Source organism: Mus caroli, unplaced genomic scaffold (genome assembly GCF_978045245.1).
Source record: "Mus caroli unplaced genomic scaffold, Mus_caroli_1 scaffold_3, whole genome shotgun sequence".
NCBI lineage: Eukaryota > Metazoa > Chordata > Mammalia > Rodentia > Muridae > Mus > Mus caroli.
This window is the reverse complement of record NW_028227258.1, coordinates 135,520,893-135,543,074: the sequence shown is the minus strand read 5'-3', so window position 1 is coordinate 135,543,074 and position 22,182 is coordinate 135,520,893. Positions and strand designations below refer to the sequence as shown.

The following is a 22,182-nucleotide window of genomic DNA, read 5'->3' as shown; positions in this document are numbered from 1 at the left end:
CTCTCTCTCTCTCTCTCTCTCTCTCTCTCTCTCTCTCTCTCTCTCTCTCTCTCTGTCTCTCTCTCTCTCTCTCTCTCTGTCTCTCTCTCTCTCTCTCTCTCTCTCTCTCACACACACACACACACACACACAACCTTTCTTCTTGCTCTGAAGAAAAGGCACATCTTCAGGGATTAGATAGGTTGGAAGAGGCTAGGGCAAGGAGGAATGGGAAGGCAATAAAGAAAGGAAAGACAATCACCCTTCAGGAGAAGCAGTTACAAAGATGGACACAAATTTACACACTGAAGATGAGAAGTCAACCGTGATAAGAAGGTAGTGTTGCTATAGGTTCTGCAGTGTTACATCAACCCACTACAGAGAAGTTGACGGTCTGTAGCCTCTGGTACATGATGTAAATAGCTGAGATAAGATACCGGGAGAAACTCTTGGAACCGTTCACCTACCAACATTTATTATTCATATTTATATATAGTCTATTGTGAAAATGAATCTTACCAGCAGCTATTCTGAGCAACGGGAAAATTTCAAAAGCTGTATCTGAGCTACTGAAAGAAATTCTGTGAGATAGATGCTTGTCTGAGAATCCACCTCCAGAGACCCCAACCTTCGAAGCCCAGATCCTCCATGGTACAAGAACAAACAAGAACACAGTGATGGCTGGCACTGTCTTCTTCTCACTGCCTTAGGTAGAATACTCAGGACAGTGCCCTGATCAAGGCACAGTGGTGGCACTGGACCTGGGATTCACTGTTTTGCACATCTCCTTAGGAAGGAGCAGGGCATACATTGGCCAAGATTGTAATCTTTCACAAATTACTTCTGTCAATATAATTCTGTCGGAATCACAACTCTAGCATTTAGCTTTTGATAACTAATAAGATAATTCTTACTAGAATCTGATCTCTCTCTCTCTCTCTCTCTCTCTCTCTCTCTCTCTCTCTCTCTCTCTCCCTCTTCCTCCCCTCTCTCTGTGTGTATTTGTGTGTGTGTGTGTGTGTGTGTGTGTGTGTGTGTGTGTGTGTGTCCAGAGGCAGAAACTGGCAGTCTTTCTTCATCCCTCTCCACCTTATTTTCTTTGTAGGTACACTGTCATTGTACCTGAAGCTCAATGTTGTGGTTAGAACAAGTGGCCAACACATTCCTTGAACCCACCAGTGTCTGTACCCAAACAGTGGGGTTATAGCCATGCATGGCTTTTAGGTGGATGGGGGGGGGATTTGAACTCAGATCCTCTTGCCTTCACAGCAGTCTCTCATTCCAACTTGATACTTATTATGAGGTCATAAAACTGTCATGATAGCCTCTTTTATGTTCATGTATAGCCTAACTAACACTTTTCTATAACACCTACATATAAGGGTAAAGGAAAAATTTTAACCTCAAAAGTACAGTTTTATGTCTTTTTTTTTTTTTTTTTTTTGTCTTAAGAATCAACTGGGTATTGGTTCACTGTGTTTCAAAGGTCTGCTGGAGCCAAACTACTGCCTCTCAGTAGACAAAGCAAAGCAATCGATATTAGCAAAATAACAAGCTTGAAGAGGCTTCTCAAGTGTTTTCCCTTAGTGGAGGGGGCATCACAGACATTAATAGAAGCACAAATATTACATTTTAACTCATCGTATCTTGCGATCATACTCAGCCTTAGCCCAGCTATTTTCTTGTCTCTTTGTATCTTATGTAAGTATAGTCAGAGCTACACTAAAAGTGACATGGCAGGGAGGAAAGACTCTAAACAAGGAGCTTGTGAGTGCCCAGGGGCAGGTTCTGCTGAAAGCAGTATCGTGTCCATGGAGAGGCATCGGCTTCCTATCCTTTAGATTCTTTGTAAAGAAATAAGTTGTACCCAGTAGAGACTATGATTAAGTCAGAGGATCATATGGGATAAGAGCCAATTATATTCATCAATTATTATATTTTAGGGCATTTTCTATCTTGCAGATCTAGGAGCAAAGTTCCTATGAAGAGGCCTCCTTATCAAACTGTGTGTTAGCATTAGCGCATTGGGAACATGGTTCACATCAGAAACCATATTCATGTCATTACTCCAGAAACAGTGGATTCAAAAGATGAATACATGGCTTGAGTCACTGGGAGGTTAAGGTCACATTCCTCTATTTGTTTTAACAAATAGTGGTCTTTAGAGATAGTCCAGCATGAGACTTTCCAAACTAATGGAGCAAACATATAAAGAAATCGCCATGCTCACATTTCTGGAAGTTTTTCCAAAGAAGTGGCTGTGGTTTCTCTCCCAAGTCCATCATTCAGGATAGCAATGGGCTTTGTGATGAGTTATAGACTGCCTGCCTTTCTGAGAAAATGAAGAGAAAGTGGATTTTTTTTTTTTGTCTTCTAGGGCTATGTATAAGATTTTCCTATTCAATGACTTTAGCTTCTCATATAAAGGTTCATTTAATGCTGTTCAGCCGTAAATTATTTTTCAGGCAACATCCCAATAAGCTTGGGGTGAGTTCTTACCTTAGTGAGTTTTGAGACTGAAGCATCCATTGGTCAGTGTGAACAGTCAGTGGATAGTATAAATACATCTGTGTTCTGCATGATAGGTATCTATAATGAAGAAAACAGTATTAGAAATGCAACTGACTATTGGCTAAAACAACTGGGGTTTCAAAGTCATTGTTTTCATGACTTTCTTCTTTGTCATCCCTGCAGGAGTCTACGGGTGGACCAATGGATTCTGGCAAGAGTAGGAGTTTGGAGACTACAGTGAAGAGAGTCTATCGCGATCCGCTTCTTCCGAAAATAAATACAAGCAAGAAAATGTCCACCTTAACAAATTCCCCCAACAGCCTGGAAGGGCCACCTGGAATTAAGAAGAACAGTGGAGAAACGCAAGCTGAAGCCTCAGCTGAGAGAGTAAAACTCACAAAGAGCATCAAAGAAAAACAAAATAACGAGTTAGAAAAGGTGGCCCTTAAACGGAAGGCTGACAGCGAAGAGAAGCTGGTGGGAAAGAAGGAGGCCAAGATAATGGAACTAGACAATCAGCTATTCACCACCGTACCTCTGCCTCACATCCCCTTAAAGAACATAATGGATGTGGAAATGAAGCTGGTCTACGTTGATGAAGAGGATGTGAGCTATGAGTTTGCCCAGCCTTACATGTGCCCTGGGCTTCAGGCAACAGGCCAGGCTGCCACCACGATGCCACCTGCAAGTCCCCGGGATCTCACCACCCTGCCACAGATTGACAAATGGCTTCAGGTAGCCTTAAAGGATGCCAGCTCTTGCTATAGACAGAAGAAATATGCCGTGGCAGCAGGACAGTTCAGGACAGCACTTGAGGTATGGGATTACAGTCAGTATAGATGCGCAGGGAGCCATGAAATTAAAAGCTGCAATTACACTGAGTGGTTCTGGCCACAATGTAATGAACAGTGGTCATGGGGTAAAATTATTTAACGCCAGAATTAAGAGTTACAAAGTTACATAAAGCAAGTGAGATGGGCCAGTAGATTACCATGCCTATTCCTGTTTAACATGCTTTTTCTGCTTGCAAACCCAGAAGGAAATGGCAACATATGTACAAATGTGGTTAGTTTTATAATTTAGGTATATACCTCCAAAAGCTATGACACATCAATACAGTGGTGATGTGTTAAATAAATCCTTTCTAAATGCAAGCATTCCTCAAGACCATAAATTGTACCTTTTATGTAGTCTTTGCAAGCAAACCCTTAGTTTTCAGCACAGGCTGATACTGTACGTGGTACACTTGGTATACAATGTTATACATGTTAGACTCCTTACAATGCTTGGTACAGATAACATCATTTTCCTTGACAGGAGCATCACTTCAGATATCCTCCTCATTCTAGTGAACTTTATGACTATTATGCCATCTGCAAGCATTAAGAAGGTGTTAGTGGACTGAAATAAACCTAGAAATTACTGTTAAACCCAGAATAAGTCGTGCAAAAAAAGTATGTGGTCTGACGACTCACTAAACTTGTAGATTAAGGAAATGCATATGTAAAAGTCCCAATGGCCCAGCACGATTGGGATCCCCCTATGTATTCTATTAATTGCAAAAACAAAAAGATAAAATAAAATAAAATAAAAAATAAAAAACCTCAGTGAATTCTAGATATCCCTGCTGAGCATGGAGACTTCAAAATATGAGTGAAAGAAAAGAAAGTGTGTTCCTTTTGTCTTTCATATTGAGAGGCTCAATATAGTAATATTACATAAATGTGCATCAAGGAACACCTTGATGGAGGCCAGAGGGAGGCCTAGAGATAATGTAAGGGGCTGTGGTATAGATTTACAGAGTAAAATATGTCCACTACTGCCTGCATGTTGAAATGTGTAAATCTAGAATGAATTACTAATAGGAAATAATCAACAGTGTTATCCCTAAATATTTAAGAAGGAACTGAGTACATACAAACACACACAAACAGAGAATTCATCTATTTTCATACAGGGTCATCCATACCCCAACTGGCAGCATAGTGTGCCATGTAAACCTTGAGGGTGTTATTTCTACATAACATTGCCATTAGTAAGTGCTGGCAACCTGGGCTATCTGCCATCCTCTGAGAGGACTCTCACCTCCTTTTCAGCCCCCAGACTTAGGACAGAATGCTCAAGCAAGACTGCATATAGAGCCCTGTACATTTCTTCAAGGGTCATCCCATTGCCTGCCGGTCTTTCTCCAATAGGCATGATCTTCATGAAGCAGGGTAAAAGAAAGGGTTATCTTTATATCAATGAAAAAGGATATAAAATTAAGAAATTGTGCTGTAAAACTTCAAGTTGGGACTATGTAAGAGTGTACAAGATACCAGTATTAACTGGAAGGAAATAGTCAGTTTTCCATAAAACCCAGCATTCATAATGCTAAAATTCAGCTCTGAGATTTAATGACTTAAACATGTGTTTGTGCTCAAAACCTGTACCTCCCTCTCCCTTCCCCCCTCCCCTCCCCCTCCCCTCCTCCTCCTCCTCTCCTTCTCCCTCTCCCTCTCCCCATCTTTGAGCTCTTCTTTCTCTACTTTTCCCCTTCTCTCGCCCCTGGATTTTAGGAAAGCTTTGGATGCTGACACTAATTACTGGTAATTAACAAAGGTAATTATTTTGAGACCAAAACTTTAGCTTAGACATCTGGCCTAGCTTTTGTTTAATTACCTTGGGAGTTAACTTTGAAATCTTCTCTAGGATGTCTCTTAATAAACAAAAGCTGCTGGGAATAGAAAGGTTTCTTCCCTTCTTTAACTCTTCTCATGAACTTAAACTTGCCAGTGTGATACATCCTTGGGGTTCTCAGATGCTAACACGTAGCACCGTCCTTTTCTCATTGCTTGATGTGGCTTTTAAGTGAGGCAGGATGGCGACAAGCTGAGATGACAACCAGGACACTAGAGAGAAGAATGCATCACAAATATCTGTGTGTGTAGAACTTAGTAATATTTATCTATAGATGACAGAAATTCTGAAATAAGCATCTGGTAGGAGATGGAGATATATTTGTTTCATAGAAGTACATCTAGCCAATAATAAGCACAGTATAATCTTAAGAATTTTATATATTATATATATATATAGTACATATATATGTACTATATGTACTACATATATAATATACAACATATATAATAACAAGCACTGCCCACAGTGCTGTACCCAGCACTCCTACTGCCCCCACTGGCCAGAATTTCATCATGTAACCATACAAATCTGCAGTGGGGGCCTGGGAAACAGTATTCCAGACATTGCTCACACTAGGAGGTTCTAGGACACAGGAAGCAAGATAGATAAGGAATCTCTCTCCCCAAGGGTCTTTATTATTAGAAACATATCAGAAAGTATATCCCAGGCTTGCTAGGTAAGTGGGACACTATCAGCTATGGCAGCATGCAGAACATGTATAGCTTGTGGTTGAAGACAGGACAAGCAATGAAAGAGAAAACCATGCTCTAGCCAAGGCTTCTGGAAATTTGAAAATATTTATTGATTGGTATGATATTTGCCAACACATCTAAAAGTCTTTTGTGGTAGTTTGAATAGGAATAGTGCCATAGGCTCATAGGCTTGAATGCTTGACTATTAGGGAGTGGTGCTACCTGACAAGACTTAGAGGTGCGCCTTGTTGGAGTGGGTGTGGTCTTGTTGTTACACAAAATACTGTTAGAAATGTATCCGAATAGCTTGTGACTATCAAACACAAAGGTGTTTTAGCCAGTGTTCTATTGCTATGAAGAGACACCAAGACCATGGCAACTCTCATGAAGGAAAGCATTTAATTGGGGCTGGCTCACAGTTTCAGAAGGGAGCATGGTGACACACAGGCAGACATAGTAGCAGAGAGTTCTATATCCAGGGTTGAAGGCAGCAGGACAAGAAAGACACTGGCCCTGGCTTGAGCATTTGAAATCCTAAAGCCCACCTCTAGTAGTTCACATTATTAAAAATTTAAAATTTACTCACTATCAAAATCATAGAGCTTCTTTGAGTAAAAACATAAGATTGGTTTTGTGGAATCACATTTGCATATTACTAAATGCATGCTACTAGTCAATAAATTACTTAGGTGCCAATAAAATATAGGAAAAATGTGGGCTAGGGAGAAAGCTCAACATCCTTGCTTCTCTTTTGGAAGACCTGAGTTTAGTCAGCAGCACTAATGTCAGTGGCTCACAAATGCTTGGAACTCCAACTCCAGAGGATCTAACATGCTCTTCTGGAGTCTGCAGACATAGATACACACACACACACACACACAGAGAGAGAGAGAGAGAGAGAGAGAGAGAGACAGAGACAGAGAGACAGAGAGAGACAGAGAGAGACAGAGAGAGACGAGACAGAGAGAGACAGAGAGAGACAGAGAAAGAGAGACAGAGAGACAGAGAGACAGAGACAGAGACAGAAAAAGACAGAGACATACAGAGAGGATATTTTTACATAGAAAAATATTAGTCAAACATTCTTGCTATACTCTTGTCAGAGGAATAATTAATAACAATTGCCAGCATCCAAGAATATAGTGATCAGGTGTTTCTTGTAACTTGCAGGGGAAATACTCAAAAGAAAAATTATCAAAGACTCTAGCTTTGTGGCCTGCACACTGATACTGTGGCCTCTACCTTAATCATGGGATTTTTGTATTTCAAAAGCTTCTACCTTCTGAATTAGAGCAGGTCTGCAGATACCCTTTAAGATTTACAGCTTCAAAGAGCTCCACTTGAACCAGCCTTAGAAAACAAGGTTTGTCCTCCACGACTGAAGCTGTCTGTTTTGATTGAAACACACAGGAAAGGACTCCAGGGGCCCTAATCTCTCTTATCTTGATGCCCAACTGACCTCACGGAGAAATAATTACTCATTACTCACAACACAAAGCTTGTTCTGTGTGTTGGGTGGTGTGATTTACATTCTGGGGGTATTTGTACTCATTCTTCCATTCTGTTCCCCAAATAAGCCATGACATAGGTTGTTGTCTTACTGTCGCTGCTGTGACTGCTCAATGGATGATCAGCCTAAGTGACCTGCTCATAGTCTCATAAAACTTGTGGAGCCTGGGTCTGAACACAGCTTGATTTCGCAACTTAGTAGCTTAATAGCTACATCTGCACTACTGGGAGAAAGTTGGTTGGAAATAGAGGATTCCAGAGGGAACACACCCCTGCAGAGTTGGAGACTACATTTAAACAAATCCCAGATGGCCCTTGGGCACATTGAATCTTGGGAGTGCTATGTTTGAGTGTGCCTGACTGAACCATTTACCCTGATGGTGTGGGTGTTGAATGCCCTCCACGGGACCATGTGATGGAGACTTGGATCCCAAGGTGACACTTCAGAAGGTAAATAAGGTAACCTTTGAGAGGAGTCGAGAGAGAGATGTGTGTAGGCCATTGAAGGGGTGCCTCAAGAAACTTATGGAATCCAGGCTCTTTCTTTCTCCTTACTCTCTGGATCATGGTGTAAGTGAATTTGTTCAGCAGTTCTTTCTGCCATAGCATGCTCTCACTGCTTCACCCCCAGGTAAAAAATGGGGCAGCCAAGCATGCACTGTGGAGCATAGCAACTTTTCTCTCTTCATACCTTGAATATCTATCTCAAGAGTTGTGATGGCAGAAAACTTGCACATTTGCCTCTGATTAGCACTCTGTAGCTCCTCTTCTAACACTCCTTTCTGCCCAGCAACTGGCCTGGAGGAAACAACATTCTTCCTTTGATCGGTTGTTTCAATATCAATCGTTCAGAAATTGAGAATTTAAATAGCAGTAAAAAAAAAAAAAAAAAAAAAAAAAAAAAACTTAAGTTTTTGAGAGGCTGTTTTTTAGAGTTTTTATTTCTGTGATAAAACACCATGAACAAAACCAAGTTGGGGAGGAAAAGGTTTCTTTCAGCTTACAATTCTCAGGTCACTGAAGGAAGTCAAGGCAGGAACTCAAAACAAGATCCTAGAGGCAAAAAGGGAAGCAGAGACTATGAGGGAGTGCTGCTTACTGGCTTCCTTCCCCAAGGCTTTCTCAGCCTCCTTTGATATACACCTAAGGCCCCCTTCCCAAGGCTGGATGCCCACAGTAGGATAGGCCTTTCCACACCAATCAACAATTAAGAAAATGCACTACAGACTTGCCTACAGGGAACCTTTTGGAGGCATTTTCTCAACTGAGCGTCCTCTTCTCAGATAACTCCACCTTGTGTCAAGTTGGCCAAAGCAACCAGCTCAGTGGGTGGGGCTGGGAGAGGGTTGGGGTGGCAGGTCTGTTATGCAAGAGCATTACAAACCATTCCGTCACTAAGTGATCAAAGATGGAGCAGCTTAGCACTCCCCCCCCCAAAAAAAAACAAAAAACAAAAACAAAGGAAAACTAGAATAGAAAGAAAATGGAAATGTCAAACTCTGCAAATGGAGGACATTTTGAAAATGGATTACATTATAATTTTGTAGAAAGCTCACTAAGTTGTCTGTTTCTCATTTCACCTTAGATTAGTAAAGCATGGGAGTAAGAACCATCTTTTGGGAACCATTGTTCTAGAACACATTTCCCTTATGGTAATCTTTAAGTCTCCAAGACGATGGAGTCTGTACCAGGCCTTCTGATAAGATTACATCCAGTGTAATGGAATTTGGTAGGAGGCAGGTCCATTTTGGAGCCCATTCAAGGGGGTTTATTTAATGAAGTAGCAAAAATATCTCATTATAGGGCAGCCTCACCTATAATTGCTCTACTGAGAATAATTCTGTAGCAAGTCTCTAGGGCCTCACAATGTGGATATCCCAGAAAGCTAATTTAAATGGATTTTTAACACAGTATTGCTTTGTGCAGTAGAATCAGGTACTGAGTACCTAGGTGTTTGTATTACACAGCTGTGGTTTTCCTCCTGATTTCAATATACAGTTCTCTTTTATTATTTTTATTAGCATACCAAAAAATGAGGTACATTGTTACATTTTCATACATAGATCATTATACTTTGTTCTTATACCTAGCCATTGTCTTCCCCATCCTTCCTCTCTCCTTGCTAGATTCTTTCTCACACCATTAATCCCCAATTTACTGTCATTTCTCACATATATATGAAATATACATTTATGTGTGTATATGTGTACGTATATACATATATATGTTCATACATATGCATATATGCATACACACATATACATATATTCAGACCTCTTCGTCTGCTTTCACAGAACCCTTATTTTCATGTCCTACACACACACACACACACAAACACACACATTTAAATCTAAATGCTACATGTAAAAGAAAGCTGATATTTGTCTTTCTGAGTGTGGTTTATATTGCTTAACATGATGGCCCCCAGTTCCACTTTTCTGAAAAGGTCATAATTTCACAATTCACATTTCTTCACAGCTAAATGAAGTCATATATATATATATATACATATATATATATATATGTATATATATATATATATATATATTACACATATCCTGTCAGTGTACATACCTAGGCTTGTTCCAAATTTTGGCAGTGGTGACTACTAGGGTAGAAGTAAGAATAAATATGCAAGTACCTCTGTAGTATGTTGAGTTAGAGTCTTTCAGGTATATACCCAAGAGACACAGAGTTAGATCATAAAGTCTTTTTGAGAAACCTTCTACAGATTTCCATCGTCATCAGACAGGCATACATTCACACTGGGACTCTTCTTTCTTGGTATCCTCACCAGAGTTGGAGCAAAGTGTTTGCTATTTGTTCCTCTGAGTAGCACCATATTGAAAAGAATTTCAAAGATTAAATAACTAAGAAAACTATCCAATCAATAAATGAGCTAATGAATCAAATTGACAGTTCTCAAAGGAAGAAATTCTAATGGTCAATAAATATTTGAAAAAGTTCAACATGTGAAAATGTTCCCCTTTGGAGAAATGCAAAGTCAAACTGCCTTGAGGTCCAGCTCGTCTTCCTTCAGTGAAGAAAAGAAAGGAAGCAAGATCTGGGGGACTTGCCCTCAGCCCTGTTCTAGTTCAAGACACTCACTTTCAAATATGTCATCACAGTAACTCCTTAAGTTAGCTACTCACACCCCTTTTAGAGGCAAACAAAATAAAACAAAAACCTGGTGTTTTCAAAAGCTAAACTCCTTCCTTAAGGGGTCACACCCTGTCTACAGCAGGGCTCTTCACGCCCCAGATTCTTTGCTCTTCCCAAAGAAAGGTGTCTAAAAGTTGTATAGGGAGACTGTTAAAATTTCAGATCTGACATGCCTCACTTCAAACTAAGTTCCCAAATGCTGTCAATGGTGTGCTGTTCCAGGAGTCACTCTGGGTAGCAGGGGCCTATGCCCGGGCAGTAGTTGGCTGTCAGATGGCTGCTGTCACCCCTTGAGCACGTCATCGGATTACTGTTCTGTTCACCTACCATCACAACTCTAGGCAGCCACAAAAGTGCACGGCTGTAATGAGCGTGCTGCTGAGTTTTTGGAGTCAGAATCTCTGACCTTTGCTGTCCTCCTAGGTGCTCTTGCGGATGGACTTTCTCTTTTCCTCAGAGTGCAGTGAGGGAGAAAATGACAGTAACCTGTGGCCAAATGCTGTCACGCAGGGTCTCAGCCACTGCTTAACTCAAACCATGACGAAAGCATAACTTATGTACAAGTTAAAACAGAACTCAACTTCTTGAGCCTCACACAATGTATTTAAAACTTGAAAGTTTAAAATGTCAGCATTCCAAAGGGTTTGCCCAAATGCTTGTTAATAGCTTTGTTAATCCATAGCCCTTCTCCTGGGTGATTAACACTGACAATGTGCAGCCCTAAGCACTTACCTAGGGTGCACACAATTCTGGGTTTGGTCTTGAGAACCAGGAAACAAAAAATCTAATCTGCTTTTAATTATATTTACAGTTGTCCAAACAATAACCCAAATAATGCATTGTTCTCTACTATATTACTCTGTTGGAAAGAATGATCCCCATCAAAGGCTGTTGTAAATGATTAGCTGTTTGTGACAAAAATACAAGCCTTATCTTAAATGCACAAATCAGGAAGCCAGAAATAGTTCATTTTCTCTCAGTTGCCAGGTATAAACTGTTGAACTTTGTATGCTCAAGATTAGACATTTCAGTTTTTGATTGTTGCTGGGTTTGTTCATTCATAACCAATAAGAATTTAGTGATTAAAGGACCCTTGAAAATGTTAGCAAATTTTTATGGCAGAAAAAAAATACATAGCCTGTGTTTCTCTTGGCCTCAAAAATAAAATAATAAACTGAGTGGTTTTCTTTTCCTAAGTTTGTTCATAGACAATATTATACATGCACACAATATTCACTGATTACCCTCATTCCAACCCTGTCCATCTCCAGCCCATCTGCCCTCTTGCCTACAAATTTCTCTCTCTTTCCTGTCTGTCTGATTTGTGAGCTAAGGATGTTAGCCAGTGACAACATGGGTTTGCAGGTGTCCATCACAGCACAGAGGGCTCAGAAGTGGGGACACAACTTAAGCCAATGATTACCTCTCTCCCAGAATCTACCAGGAACCGATAGTTCTAGTTCAGCAGTACGGGGTTGGGGCACATGAGCTCTTTCCTCCAAGCATAACTAACAAAACCAATTTTCTGCATGTTCATTGAGAGTAACCACAGCTTCTTTGAGTTCCTGACTGTAATGAAAGGATGGCTTTTCATAGCCCTGTTCTTTATCTTCCACCTAGTACATTCTTCTGACTCCATCTTTCAAAATATTCTCAGAGCATTAAAGCAGGTGATATGGATGAATTCTTTAGGATCGGTCCTCAGCTGTCACCAGTTCTCAGCATCTTTGGCAACAATCTGCCTTCAGTGTGGTTCAACGCAGAGAGAGCTTTCTTTGATCAAGGCTGAGAGTAGTTTTTATATATGGGTATAAATGGATATTTAGAAGGCAGTTTGATGTTATCCAGTTTATTTAAACAATAATAAGCATCCCATTAGACCTATGACCTCTCCAGGCATGAGTTGTTAAACAGGCTAATAATACTAGGCATGGATTCTCTCCTGTGGGAGCAGAATTCTAAGTAGTTGGAAGATGGTTGATTGCCACCATAATGGTTATGTCACTACTGCATGGACAGGCCCATCTTGTCTAACAGATTGGTTTTGTATCTCTTAAGGTTAACGGGAATAAAAAAAGTGTTTTTTAATAATTAAGCATGAAGAAAATAGATCTCCTGAAAAATTAAAATTTACAAATATAAGAAAAAAAGGTATGAACCAGAGGACTCATGTAGCCTCAGGTGTCCTGCCAAAGGACATGGAGTCTGATGTTCTCTAGGCATGTGTGTGAGCCTGGAGCATGCAGCTTGGAAACTGGGGATCTCTCCAGGAGGAACCAAGAGACAAGTGAAACATGTATTCTGCCAGAAGCAGTGTAGGGCATCACTTGAAGTCATTAATACAGATGCTGAGACATAAATGAAGAGCACGGAGTCATAGAACTTACCCAGGACTGGTTAAGGTACAGACCATAGAGGAGGCACAGAAGCCCTATTTCCAAATTACATGAAGACTTTAATGCTTTCTGCAGATATCTCACCCTCTCCTCCCACTTTAGATGGTGGTGGTGACTTTAGGCCTTTGGAGGGAGGTGTTGTGGGGACAAATGGGGACAGCCTTTCAAATACAGCCTCTTTTTTGTGTCCCCTACTTCCATCTCCAAATGAAAAAGACCTAAGCCGAGAGATTCAGCCACACTACCCTCACCACTTTTGTTTGCCCTTATCACTGCCCTGAGGAATAAGAATTCAGATGCAGGAACAGGGCATAATTAAATTATGCAGATGACACCCCAGTACCAAGACTGAACTTCTATGTCGGGGTCATATATTTTTCTTGTTTTTGTTGTTGTTGTTGTTTGATGTGTTATTGTTTATATTTTAAAGACACTTCCCCCCTAAAATAATATGACCTTAGATGGATGTGCAAAAAGACTTTGTACATATAACCTCTAATTTAGTTTCTTCAGGTGATTTTCATCTCAATGGGACCACAACAATTAAAGCATTTAAGGTATGTAGAGAAGAACTGATCTTTGCTTAAAGCAGAAATGTATCTGAGAGTCTGAGAGTTATGATCAAGGATGGGAAGTCTGACAGTTCTCTGACTTGACACAGTGAAAACTTTATTCACAGATAAGCCAGGTTCTTCCACCCTCTTCCTCTCTGGCTGTCCTGACTCATCTCAAGCTTCCCTCCATTGTCCATAAAGAGACACCTATGGACAATACAGAGAATGGAGCAAAACTTCCTTCCTGGTATTTAGTAGCCGTTGTACAGAAGACAAGGCAAGAGAGGCCTTCTGGGTAGTTGATTACCCCAAGAGAATCAAGCTTTCCTGTTACTCCAGTGGTGCAGAGAATACAAGCAGTACCGGGGAGATTTTAAATAAATTAGTCTGTACTGGATTTTTGTCACTTTACAAATGAGAGAAGAATCACAGTCCATTGGATATGACCACCAACCTCATAGTTATTAATATAATTATAGTGCCCTGGAGATCAACTAAATGTATGTGGCTGCTCTCAGAGAGTCTGATGGAAATGTGTAGGATCCGCACAATAGACAGGCCTTATACACTGATTGTTTTAGCTCCATGAATAAAGTATTGATTGAACAACTACAGGTTGAAAACCCACTATCCTAGATGACCATAATTTCTTCTCCTTTTAATCACTTACAATAGGTATAACTCATATCAAACTTTTTTTTTAAAAAACTGGTAGATACATAAGCATCCTAAAACTATTTTTTAAACACTCAGAGATAAGTATGGGGTCCAAACCTGTCATCTCAGTACTATAGCCACACAAGCATCAAAAGTCTGAGACCAGACTGGGCTACATTAATGAAGCCATGCATCAAAATCAAACCAGGAGGCAATCCAGGTCACATGCCAGTCATTTTGATGTGATCACTACTTGTGGTATATGTATTCAGAAATGCCCCAGTGACCACTCCTGGAATCTCTGATATCTTCTGAATTCTATGCAATCTCTATATGTAATCTCAGAATATGCTAAAATAAAAAGTAAAAAGTAAAAATAAGTATTTTAAATGGCCTGAAAAGTTTACTCTTTGAAAGCCTGCATTTAAAATAACCTCAAATGAATTCAAAAGGAAATTAATTTGCTTAATGACTCCTCTCCTGTACCTAGAAATATGTTGATGTTAAATTCTGACTAATGGCTAGTTAGTTTCTCTGACTGAAATACTAAAATCATTTCATGTCTGAAGACTTCACAAAAAAAAAAAAAAATGCTTGATTGATCCGTAAGAAACTGACCAAGAACTGTGTGATGAGTGAGGTCATTTCTGTACCTCCCAAGGGTCATTTTTGTTTAATTCAAGCGATAGTAAATGTTAGTGTAATTTTAAAGTAGAGATGACTCTGTAATTATTAACAATCAAATCCCCATCAACCCAGCTCCAGAATCCTTACACATCCCTACATAGTAATGAAGCTGATGATTCTCTCAGGATTCACATGCACTAAAACTGATGATTCTAATGCAAATACTAGAAAATATTACCAAATACCACTCCTGTTATCCAATTTTAGTTTCTAATTTTTTTTTGCAGAGCCACCAAGCATACACAAAGTGAAGAAGCCCACTCTCCCCTCTCCCCAGTGCCCCCTTTCAGCCTTGCTTCATTTGTAGCTCAGTGTGTGGACAGATGCTTGACGTTGCTGACTAGAAGAAATCCACTCTACTCTGTCCCAGAAACCTAACGTAGAGTGGGGCTGTAGCTTACTCTTCTGATTCTGCTATGTACAAGAAAGTTAGTGGAAATTTCTGGCTTGATAGTTAATTTTTAGCTCCCCTGTTGCTTCATTTAATATTCACTAAGGCAAGGGACACTTTATTGCCACTTGGAAGATAATTCCACCCCTTATCAGAGACAGACTTAGTTAGGCAGGGGGTGGTATCCAAGGAACTGGATTTCATTGCAAGAGCTCTGTGCAGTTTCCTAGGTATATGCATTGTTATGAAAACTTAGAACATTAGACTTCTATATACATGAATGTCACCACTAACCTTATATCAAGAAAGAAAGAAATACTGGAGCATTTGTTTTGGTCAATGATGGTGGTAGTGGTGATAATGATAGTGCTAGTCATTAATAAACCACCATTAAATTTTGGGATGAATTATATCATAAAGCCAAGCACAAATCATTTTTATAAAAATTATATTATTTGAGTAAGAATCCATCATGATCCCTGAATCTACATCAGTCCTGCCCCACAACTCCTATGTCCTCCCTCTCAAATTAATGATTGCTTCAAGTATTTTTGTATGTATACACACACACACACACACACACACATATATATATATATATATATATATATATATATATATATATGCATTATATATACATACATATGTGTGTATATATTGTGTAATATATAAGGCTGAGATGGAGCAGAGAAGGAAAGAAGGAGTTGGTATTGCTGTTCTTCATTTTGTGTAGCTTTAGTGGCCCTGCAATAAATTTGGAAAATAAAGCTAGATTGTGGGAGTGGCATTTTGTAACACTATCCTGAATTTGCATGAGAATCATCAGTTTTAGTTCATATGAAACTTGAGAGGATCATCAGTTTGATTACAATTTAGGATTATGTAAGGACTCTATACCTGAATCAATACAGATTTGATCTATAATATATACATATGTATACATATATAATATATACATATGTATATATACATATATGTATGTATGTATATAATTTACACACACACACACACACATAATTGCATCCATTTAGGTTTGCTTGTTTGTACATGAGTCCAGCTAACCCTTGGGATGGGACAACCAAACAGGATCTCATCCCTTGAGGAGGCTGACTCCCTCTCTCGTAAAGCATTGAAGAGCCTGTGGTTCTTCATCTAATGGTGGGACCATACAGTAATTTTCCTGTCAACATTGGCACATCAGCTGGTGCTGTCACTATGCTGGTATTGCTGAGAGTTCACAGATGTAGCTTCCCTGACATATAGGTCTTCTGGCCTCACTCACTCCCAGCCCCATCTCCATGATCTTTCCTGACCTTAGGTACAGAGGTTGTGATGTGAATGTGTCTGTTGGGTTGAGCACCACACAGTCACCTTTTCTCTACATTTTCACAAATTGGGACTATCTATAATAGTTGCTGTCTGTTACAATAACAAGCATCTCAGATGAAAGATGGCAGCTGCTCTTCTCTGTGCATATACAGGTAAACATTTAGATTACAGTTAGAAATTACCTACATTTAGGAAGATGGCCCTAATGGATTTTCCTCTGAGGTTGATCCCTTCTCCAGCCATGGGTAGTTGGCTATGCTTACAGTAACAGTCATGAATTCCTTCTGACTAAAAAGCTAGATAGCTGGTGGTTACCCCAAGACAAAAGTGCCACTATTGCACTGGTGTAGACATCTTGCCAGGCCAGTAATAACTGTGGTGCATAGGCTTTACGGATAGGAGGGCCAACTGTACCTCCTCCGTGGCACTTTGCATAGCACCTTCTGATGCTGAGGGAGTTCTCAGAAAGGAAGCTTCCACGTTGGTTCCAGCTCTATTCCTCAAAGTCCTGTGTCTGAAGTGGACAGTGTCTTCAGCAACAGGACATGATCTTCAAGTACTTGGAGGTAGCCAAGGACAATGGGAGTAATCTACATTGTTTCGGAAGTCTCTTAGACATCTCTAACAACTTGAGAAGAGATGTCCTATGCCTGACATATGAGTCTTGGTTAAACTTAACCAAATTATTAAGTGCTCACTTTCTGCTTCCTTTCACCTTGTCAGATGATGTCATGGTAAGAGAATATTACACAACAAAGATTTAGATCTCACGGTATTTAGAGTCCAACTCTAGACAGTTCTTATCACTGTTAATGCATTAGAAATTTATCACATGTAGGCTAGGGATGTGGCTCAGTAGATGGATGAGGCACTTGCTGTGTAAGTATGAGCACCTGTGTTCAAGTCCTAGGATCCACAGGAGAGTCCAGCTACCCAGGCATACATAGGGGCTAATTACAAAAGACTATCACAAAGTAGACGACAAAGACTGACATCAGAGGTTGCCCTCTGACTTCCACACATGCACATGGCACACATGTGGCAGCACTCTCACACATGAACACAAACAAATCAGGTCTCCAGTGTTATATCTAAAGAGAAAATGTTTAGGATGGCAAAATTTAACAAGATCTATGGATGACGAGAGCAAGTGATGTTGCAGACACTATATGCAAACTTTTCTATCTTTATAATAATTCAGTAAGGTGGAAACTATCATCTTTATGAAAGAAAAATAGATTTAATAAAACATGAAGTACCTATAAAAACACAAGAGGATTTTTACACTAGACATCAAAAGATAAATAGCTGAATTGAAAAATAGGATATATAGAGAGAGAGAATGGAAAGTGAGCCTGTTGTGTGAAGGAGAGGAACATGATTTGCAGCATGGAGACCTAAAGAAGAAACATAAAACAGAATGACTGCTGACTAGAGGGTGGCATGGCATTGTAATAAGACTTAACAGATAGAGCCATATTCTAGAGAGTTGTAGACCCCAGAAAGACGTTGAAATTGGTGTTGAAAGCAGGACATGAGACCTCAATGTAATATGATATAATATGTTGGATATTTTTCCATTAAACAAGTCTTGATTTGGGGAAAACAGCAAGAGTGAGGAAGAGAGAAGAGAACCAGAAAGAGAAATCAGTAAGTTAAAGTGAAAAGGAACTGGTGTCAGCAGAATGATAGAGAAGAATGACTCCGGGAAGGCAGAACTAGAAACACTGACTAGGCACCAGGAACCATGCAGTTTTGTCAAGGCATTGGACATCATCCAGTAGACAATGAAAAGTCTCCTGAAAGGACCAGTGTGGAGACAGATTGAGTACAATTTTTATTTTTATTATCCACTCCAGTGTAGAGAAAACACATTATTCAATTCTGAGTCCTGACCTGTGACTAAGTTGTGAAATCAACTTAATGGGCTATGACTGATATTGTGTTTAATTGAAATCATGAATCTGAATGTAAGGGAGCACATAGAATGGAGTGAAGAATGACAGACTCGAGGAGAAGAAAAGAGAAAAGATGTGGAAGAAAAAGAAGATAGGGAGAGGAGGGGATAGGAGGAGAAAAGAGGAGAGGAGAGGGAAGAGGAAAAGAAGAGAAAAGCATTTGAGTTTATTGAACATTGGAAGGCAACTTTTCCTTTCAAAGGCTTATTCTATGTATTTAGGTAGATATATCTCTGTAAAAACCAGATTAAGTAAGAGAAAAGAATGAGGAGAAAGAAAAATACTAATTTTTATGTGCTGGAGAGAATCAAAGTTTGTGACTGGAAAGCATGCTTCCTCCTGCAGGTCTTGATGCTACGGGTGTGAAAGCCACAGCATTTGGAGGCAGATTTGAGAATGAAAATACTAGAAGCCATTATAAGATACTGGGTGTGATTACAGATGAGACATGTAAGGGCAGAACTGATCAGCAATATTAGCAAGTAAGAGGGGAGTAGGCAAGAGAAGCAAGGAACTGGGTAGGGGGAGGGGAAATGAAGGGGGAGAGGAAGAGAAGGATGGAGGAAGGAAGAGAAGGGGGAGGGAGGAAGAGAGGGATGAAAAGAATAAGAGAGGGAGGGGGAAGGGAAGGAGGGAAGGAGAAAGAAAGATAGAGGGAGAGAGAGAAGGAAGGAGAAAGGGAAGGAGGGAAGGAACACGCAATAGAGGGAGAGAGGGAGGGAGATGATGAAAATTTGTAGACTCAAACACAGAAGCATTTTGTAAGGAGCAGAGCTGAGCCAAACAGGACAAGCATTTGAAGAACTAAAGAGACACAGCTGCTGACTGCAGTTAGTCTGTTGCTGGGAAGGCTCACTGTAACAACACATCCAGCAAAAAGCACAGGCTTGAAATATCAAAAAAAGGACAATGGCAAAATCCTGAAGAACATGAACAATTAAGAAAGGGATGGCTTCCAAACTGGGAAATTAGAGGATTAAATTCAGTAATAATGGAGAAGTGGTCACTCATCAAAGACTGGGGAAATAGCCAGTTAGCAAATTCCCAGGAGTCAGATAGTAAGCGGCAAACACGAGGACCTTCCCAGGTAACAGTAAAGGATGAGGGGCAGCCACCCAGCACACCACCCAGCACACCACATAACAGAACACACAGCACGCATGCAGTGAGAACTGGGATGTGCTCTGTTTAAAGGAGTGAGATTCTCTTTGGGATAGAAAAGGACGCAGTCCTGCAGTTTTTACTAGCTGATGGTCTATACCAAGCAGATATCAGCTTGTCCTCCCCTTGTGCAGAAATGTGCTTCTTGGAAACGTCATCCAGCCCAACCAAAGGGAAGGGGGCTTTGATAGGTAGCAGTGCAGAGGGGCGATTGTCCCTTGGCCCCCTGTGCCTCTGCCTCCTTTTATCCTGCATAGATACTAATAGAAAAGCACGAGTAGCAAAAACATACAGAGATTGTGCAAACTGCTCCAATGATAAATTGCTTTTATAACACACCTTTAAAGTTAGTCACCAAGGTTGTTTGTATATTTTGACATGTTCATTTATATTTATTGGATTTTCCCCCTTGTTTTTCATATTTGAAATATTACTGAATAATTGTTTATGATGACTCCGGGGAAATGTATCCATGCATATACGAGTGAGCACGGCATTTTAATAAATGAACCGCCTTGCTCACCTAGAGTTTTCAACAAGTTAACTTAAATTATCCGTAAGCGAGAACTCCCTGGAGGCCTCGGGAGCACACTATGTGTGCACACACATGCAAGCGTGTGTCCGCTAGTCACGTGTTGTGTGCTGTAACGCAGTTTGCCGTGGCTCATTCCTGGAGCACTGGCTTCCAGATAGGCGTGATAATTATTTGTTGGCATGGGAAGCTTTAATCAATCCAGAAATGTTTTTAAATACCAAGCAGAATGGTGAAAAAAATAATCAATATTCCCACTCTCTGATGTCTTCAGAAGGTGTGAATATCAGTAACAGGAAATTTCACACCAGTTGATTGGTTTTCGTTTTCATCATTTCCTGGCCTCCAGTTTTATTTTAGCAATTTATAAAGCAAAATAAAAAGATATTTAAATGAATTTAAAGTAGCTCATCCTTGGTGTTAACATCAAATTCAGAGTGAACTGATTTAACTCTTATTTACATGAGCTAAAACCCAGCAAAGACTGTGTCTGAGCGGCTGTGCTCCTAACACTACAACACGTGTCAGCTCACACCAAAGGACCCCTAGGCTGGTGGCCCTTTCAGCAAATCCTACTCACCCTGAGACTCCTCCCCTTTAAGCCAGTAAGAGTGTGAGCCTTGCTGCTTGGCTGGAATGAATACTGAGAATGGCGTTCTGCTAGGAGACAGAATCTGGATAGCAGTCTTCCACATGGAAATGTCCATTTGAGAAACTGAAGTGCTGTCATCAATGTCCCTTGTTAATTTAGGCTGCAAAGAGGTAATGAAAGAAAGAAAGAAAGAAAGAGAGAGAGAGAGAGAGAGAGAGAGAGAGAGAGAAAATGAATCTCAGACATCCTGGATGAAGGAGGGGAGAGGCGTTTGGTGTCCATGATTTTATATATATACATATGCCTCTAAGCATATCCTGATGCCAGGAGCTAAGACAGATGCTTGGTAAATCATAAGCTTACCCATACACTGTTGACTGGCCCATGAAGTGGGTGTGCTGAGGATCTCACTCCTTCTGTTATATATATTTTAAATTGTTCATTTTTGAATAGCAATATACTCACACAGTTAGAAAGGGAAAAACGTCATACCCAGTACTCCAAACACCAACTTTGTTTCCAAAGAGGCAACCACTGTTTAATTTCAATTCCATAAACAGAAACAAGATGGCAATATACAGTAGCCTCCCTCGATCTAGACTTTACTTGAGAGGGTTAACGTTCTTTCAATATTAGGATATCATGTGGTCCTTCCTTTTATGATTTCATGGCATTCCACTATTTTAAGGACATATGTCAACTTTGATGAACACCTAGGGTATTTGCAGTGTCTTGCTGTTAGAGGTGGTCATATGGAAAATAACCTTGAACACACACCACTGTGCAAGGATGCAGGCATTTTCAGGGTATGTTCCTAGTTTCTATGTTTTTGAAATTTTGACAAGCATCCCACATTACCTCATCATCCCCATATGAGCAAGCCTGTCTTTCTTTATTCTCACCAAACCATCATGTTGCCACATTTTATCTTTTCCAAATCATAGCTTCAAGAAACATCAAGCAGATGTATGCCTTGAGCAGCTGTGCATTTGCTTGGATGCTTTCCCTCTCTGTTTCTGCATATTCCATACGTTGCAGCTCCCCGGTGCCTTAGGAGGGCATGGAATTTATGTTGGGAACAAGCTGAGAAACTCCTTTGCAGGTAAATGCATTTGGAACATATGATGCTCGGTAGAGTAGCTGAAAACCACTTTCCCTCCTCTTTTAATTTGTGTTCATTTAAAATGTGCGCTAAAACCTAATTACTGTCCTCTAGCAAGACCGGTGCTGACCGGAGCCCCCACTGACTATGCCAGGAGGAGACTGTCTCTAAAATAAAGTACATCTTCATATTTTCAAGAAGTGGGATAGCATTTAACCAATAACATTTATGAAAAAAAACTCTTCATCTATAAATTTTGAACACTCTTTACTAATAGTCAGATACATG

At 40.1% G+C, this 22,182-nt stretch overlaps 1 protein-coding gene across 2 annotated transcripts in view; it reads left to right on the top strand.

Annotated features, from left to right (window-relative positions):
• Spata16 (spermatogenesis associated 16) overlaps positions 1-22,182 on the top strand; it is a 344,381-nt gene that overhangs the window by 26,324 nt on the left and 295,875 nt on the right. For both annotated transcript variants that reach the window (XM_085835355.1, XM_021158236.2), the window contains exon 2: positions 2,674-3,306. In XM_085835355.1, coding sequence (XP_085691481.1) covers positions 2,692-3,306 — 615 coding nt within the window. In that variant the 5' untranslated portion in view covers positions 2,674-2,691. The remainder of the gene's footprint in view (positions 1-2,673; positions 3,307-22,182) is intronic.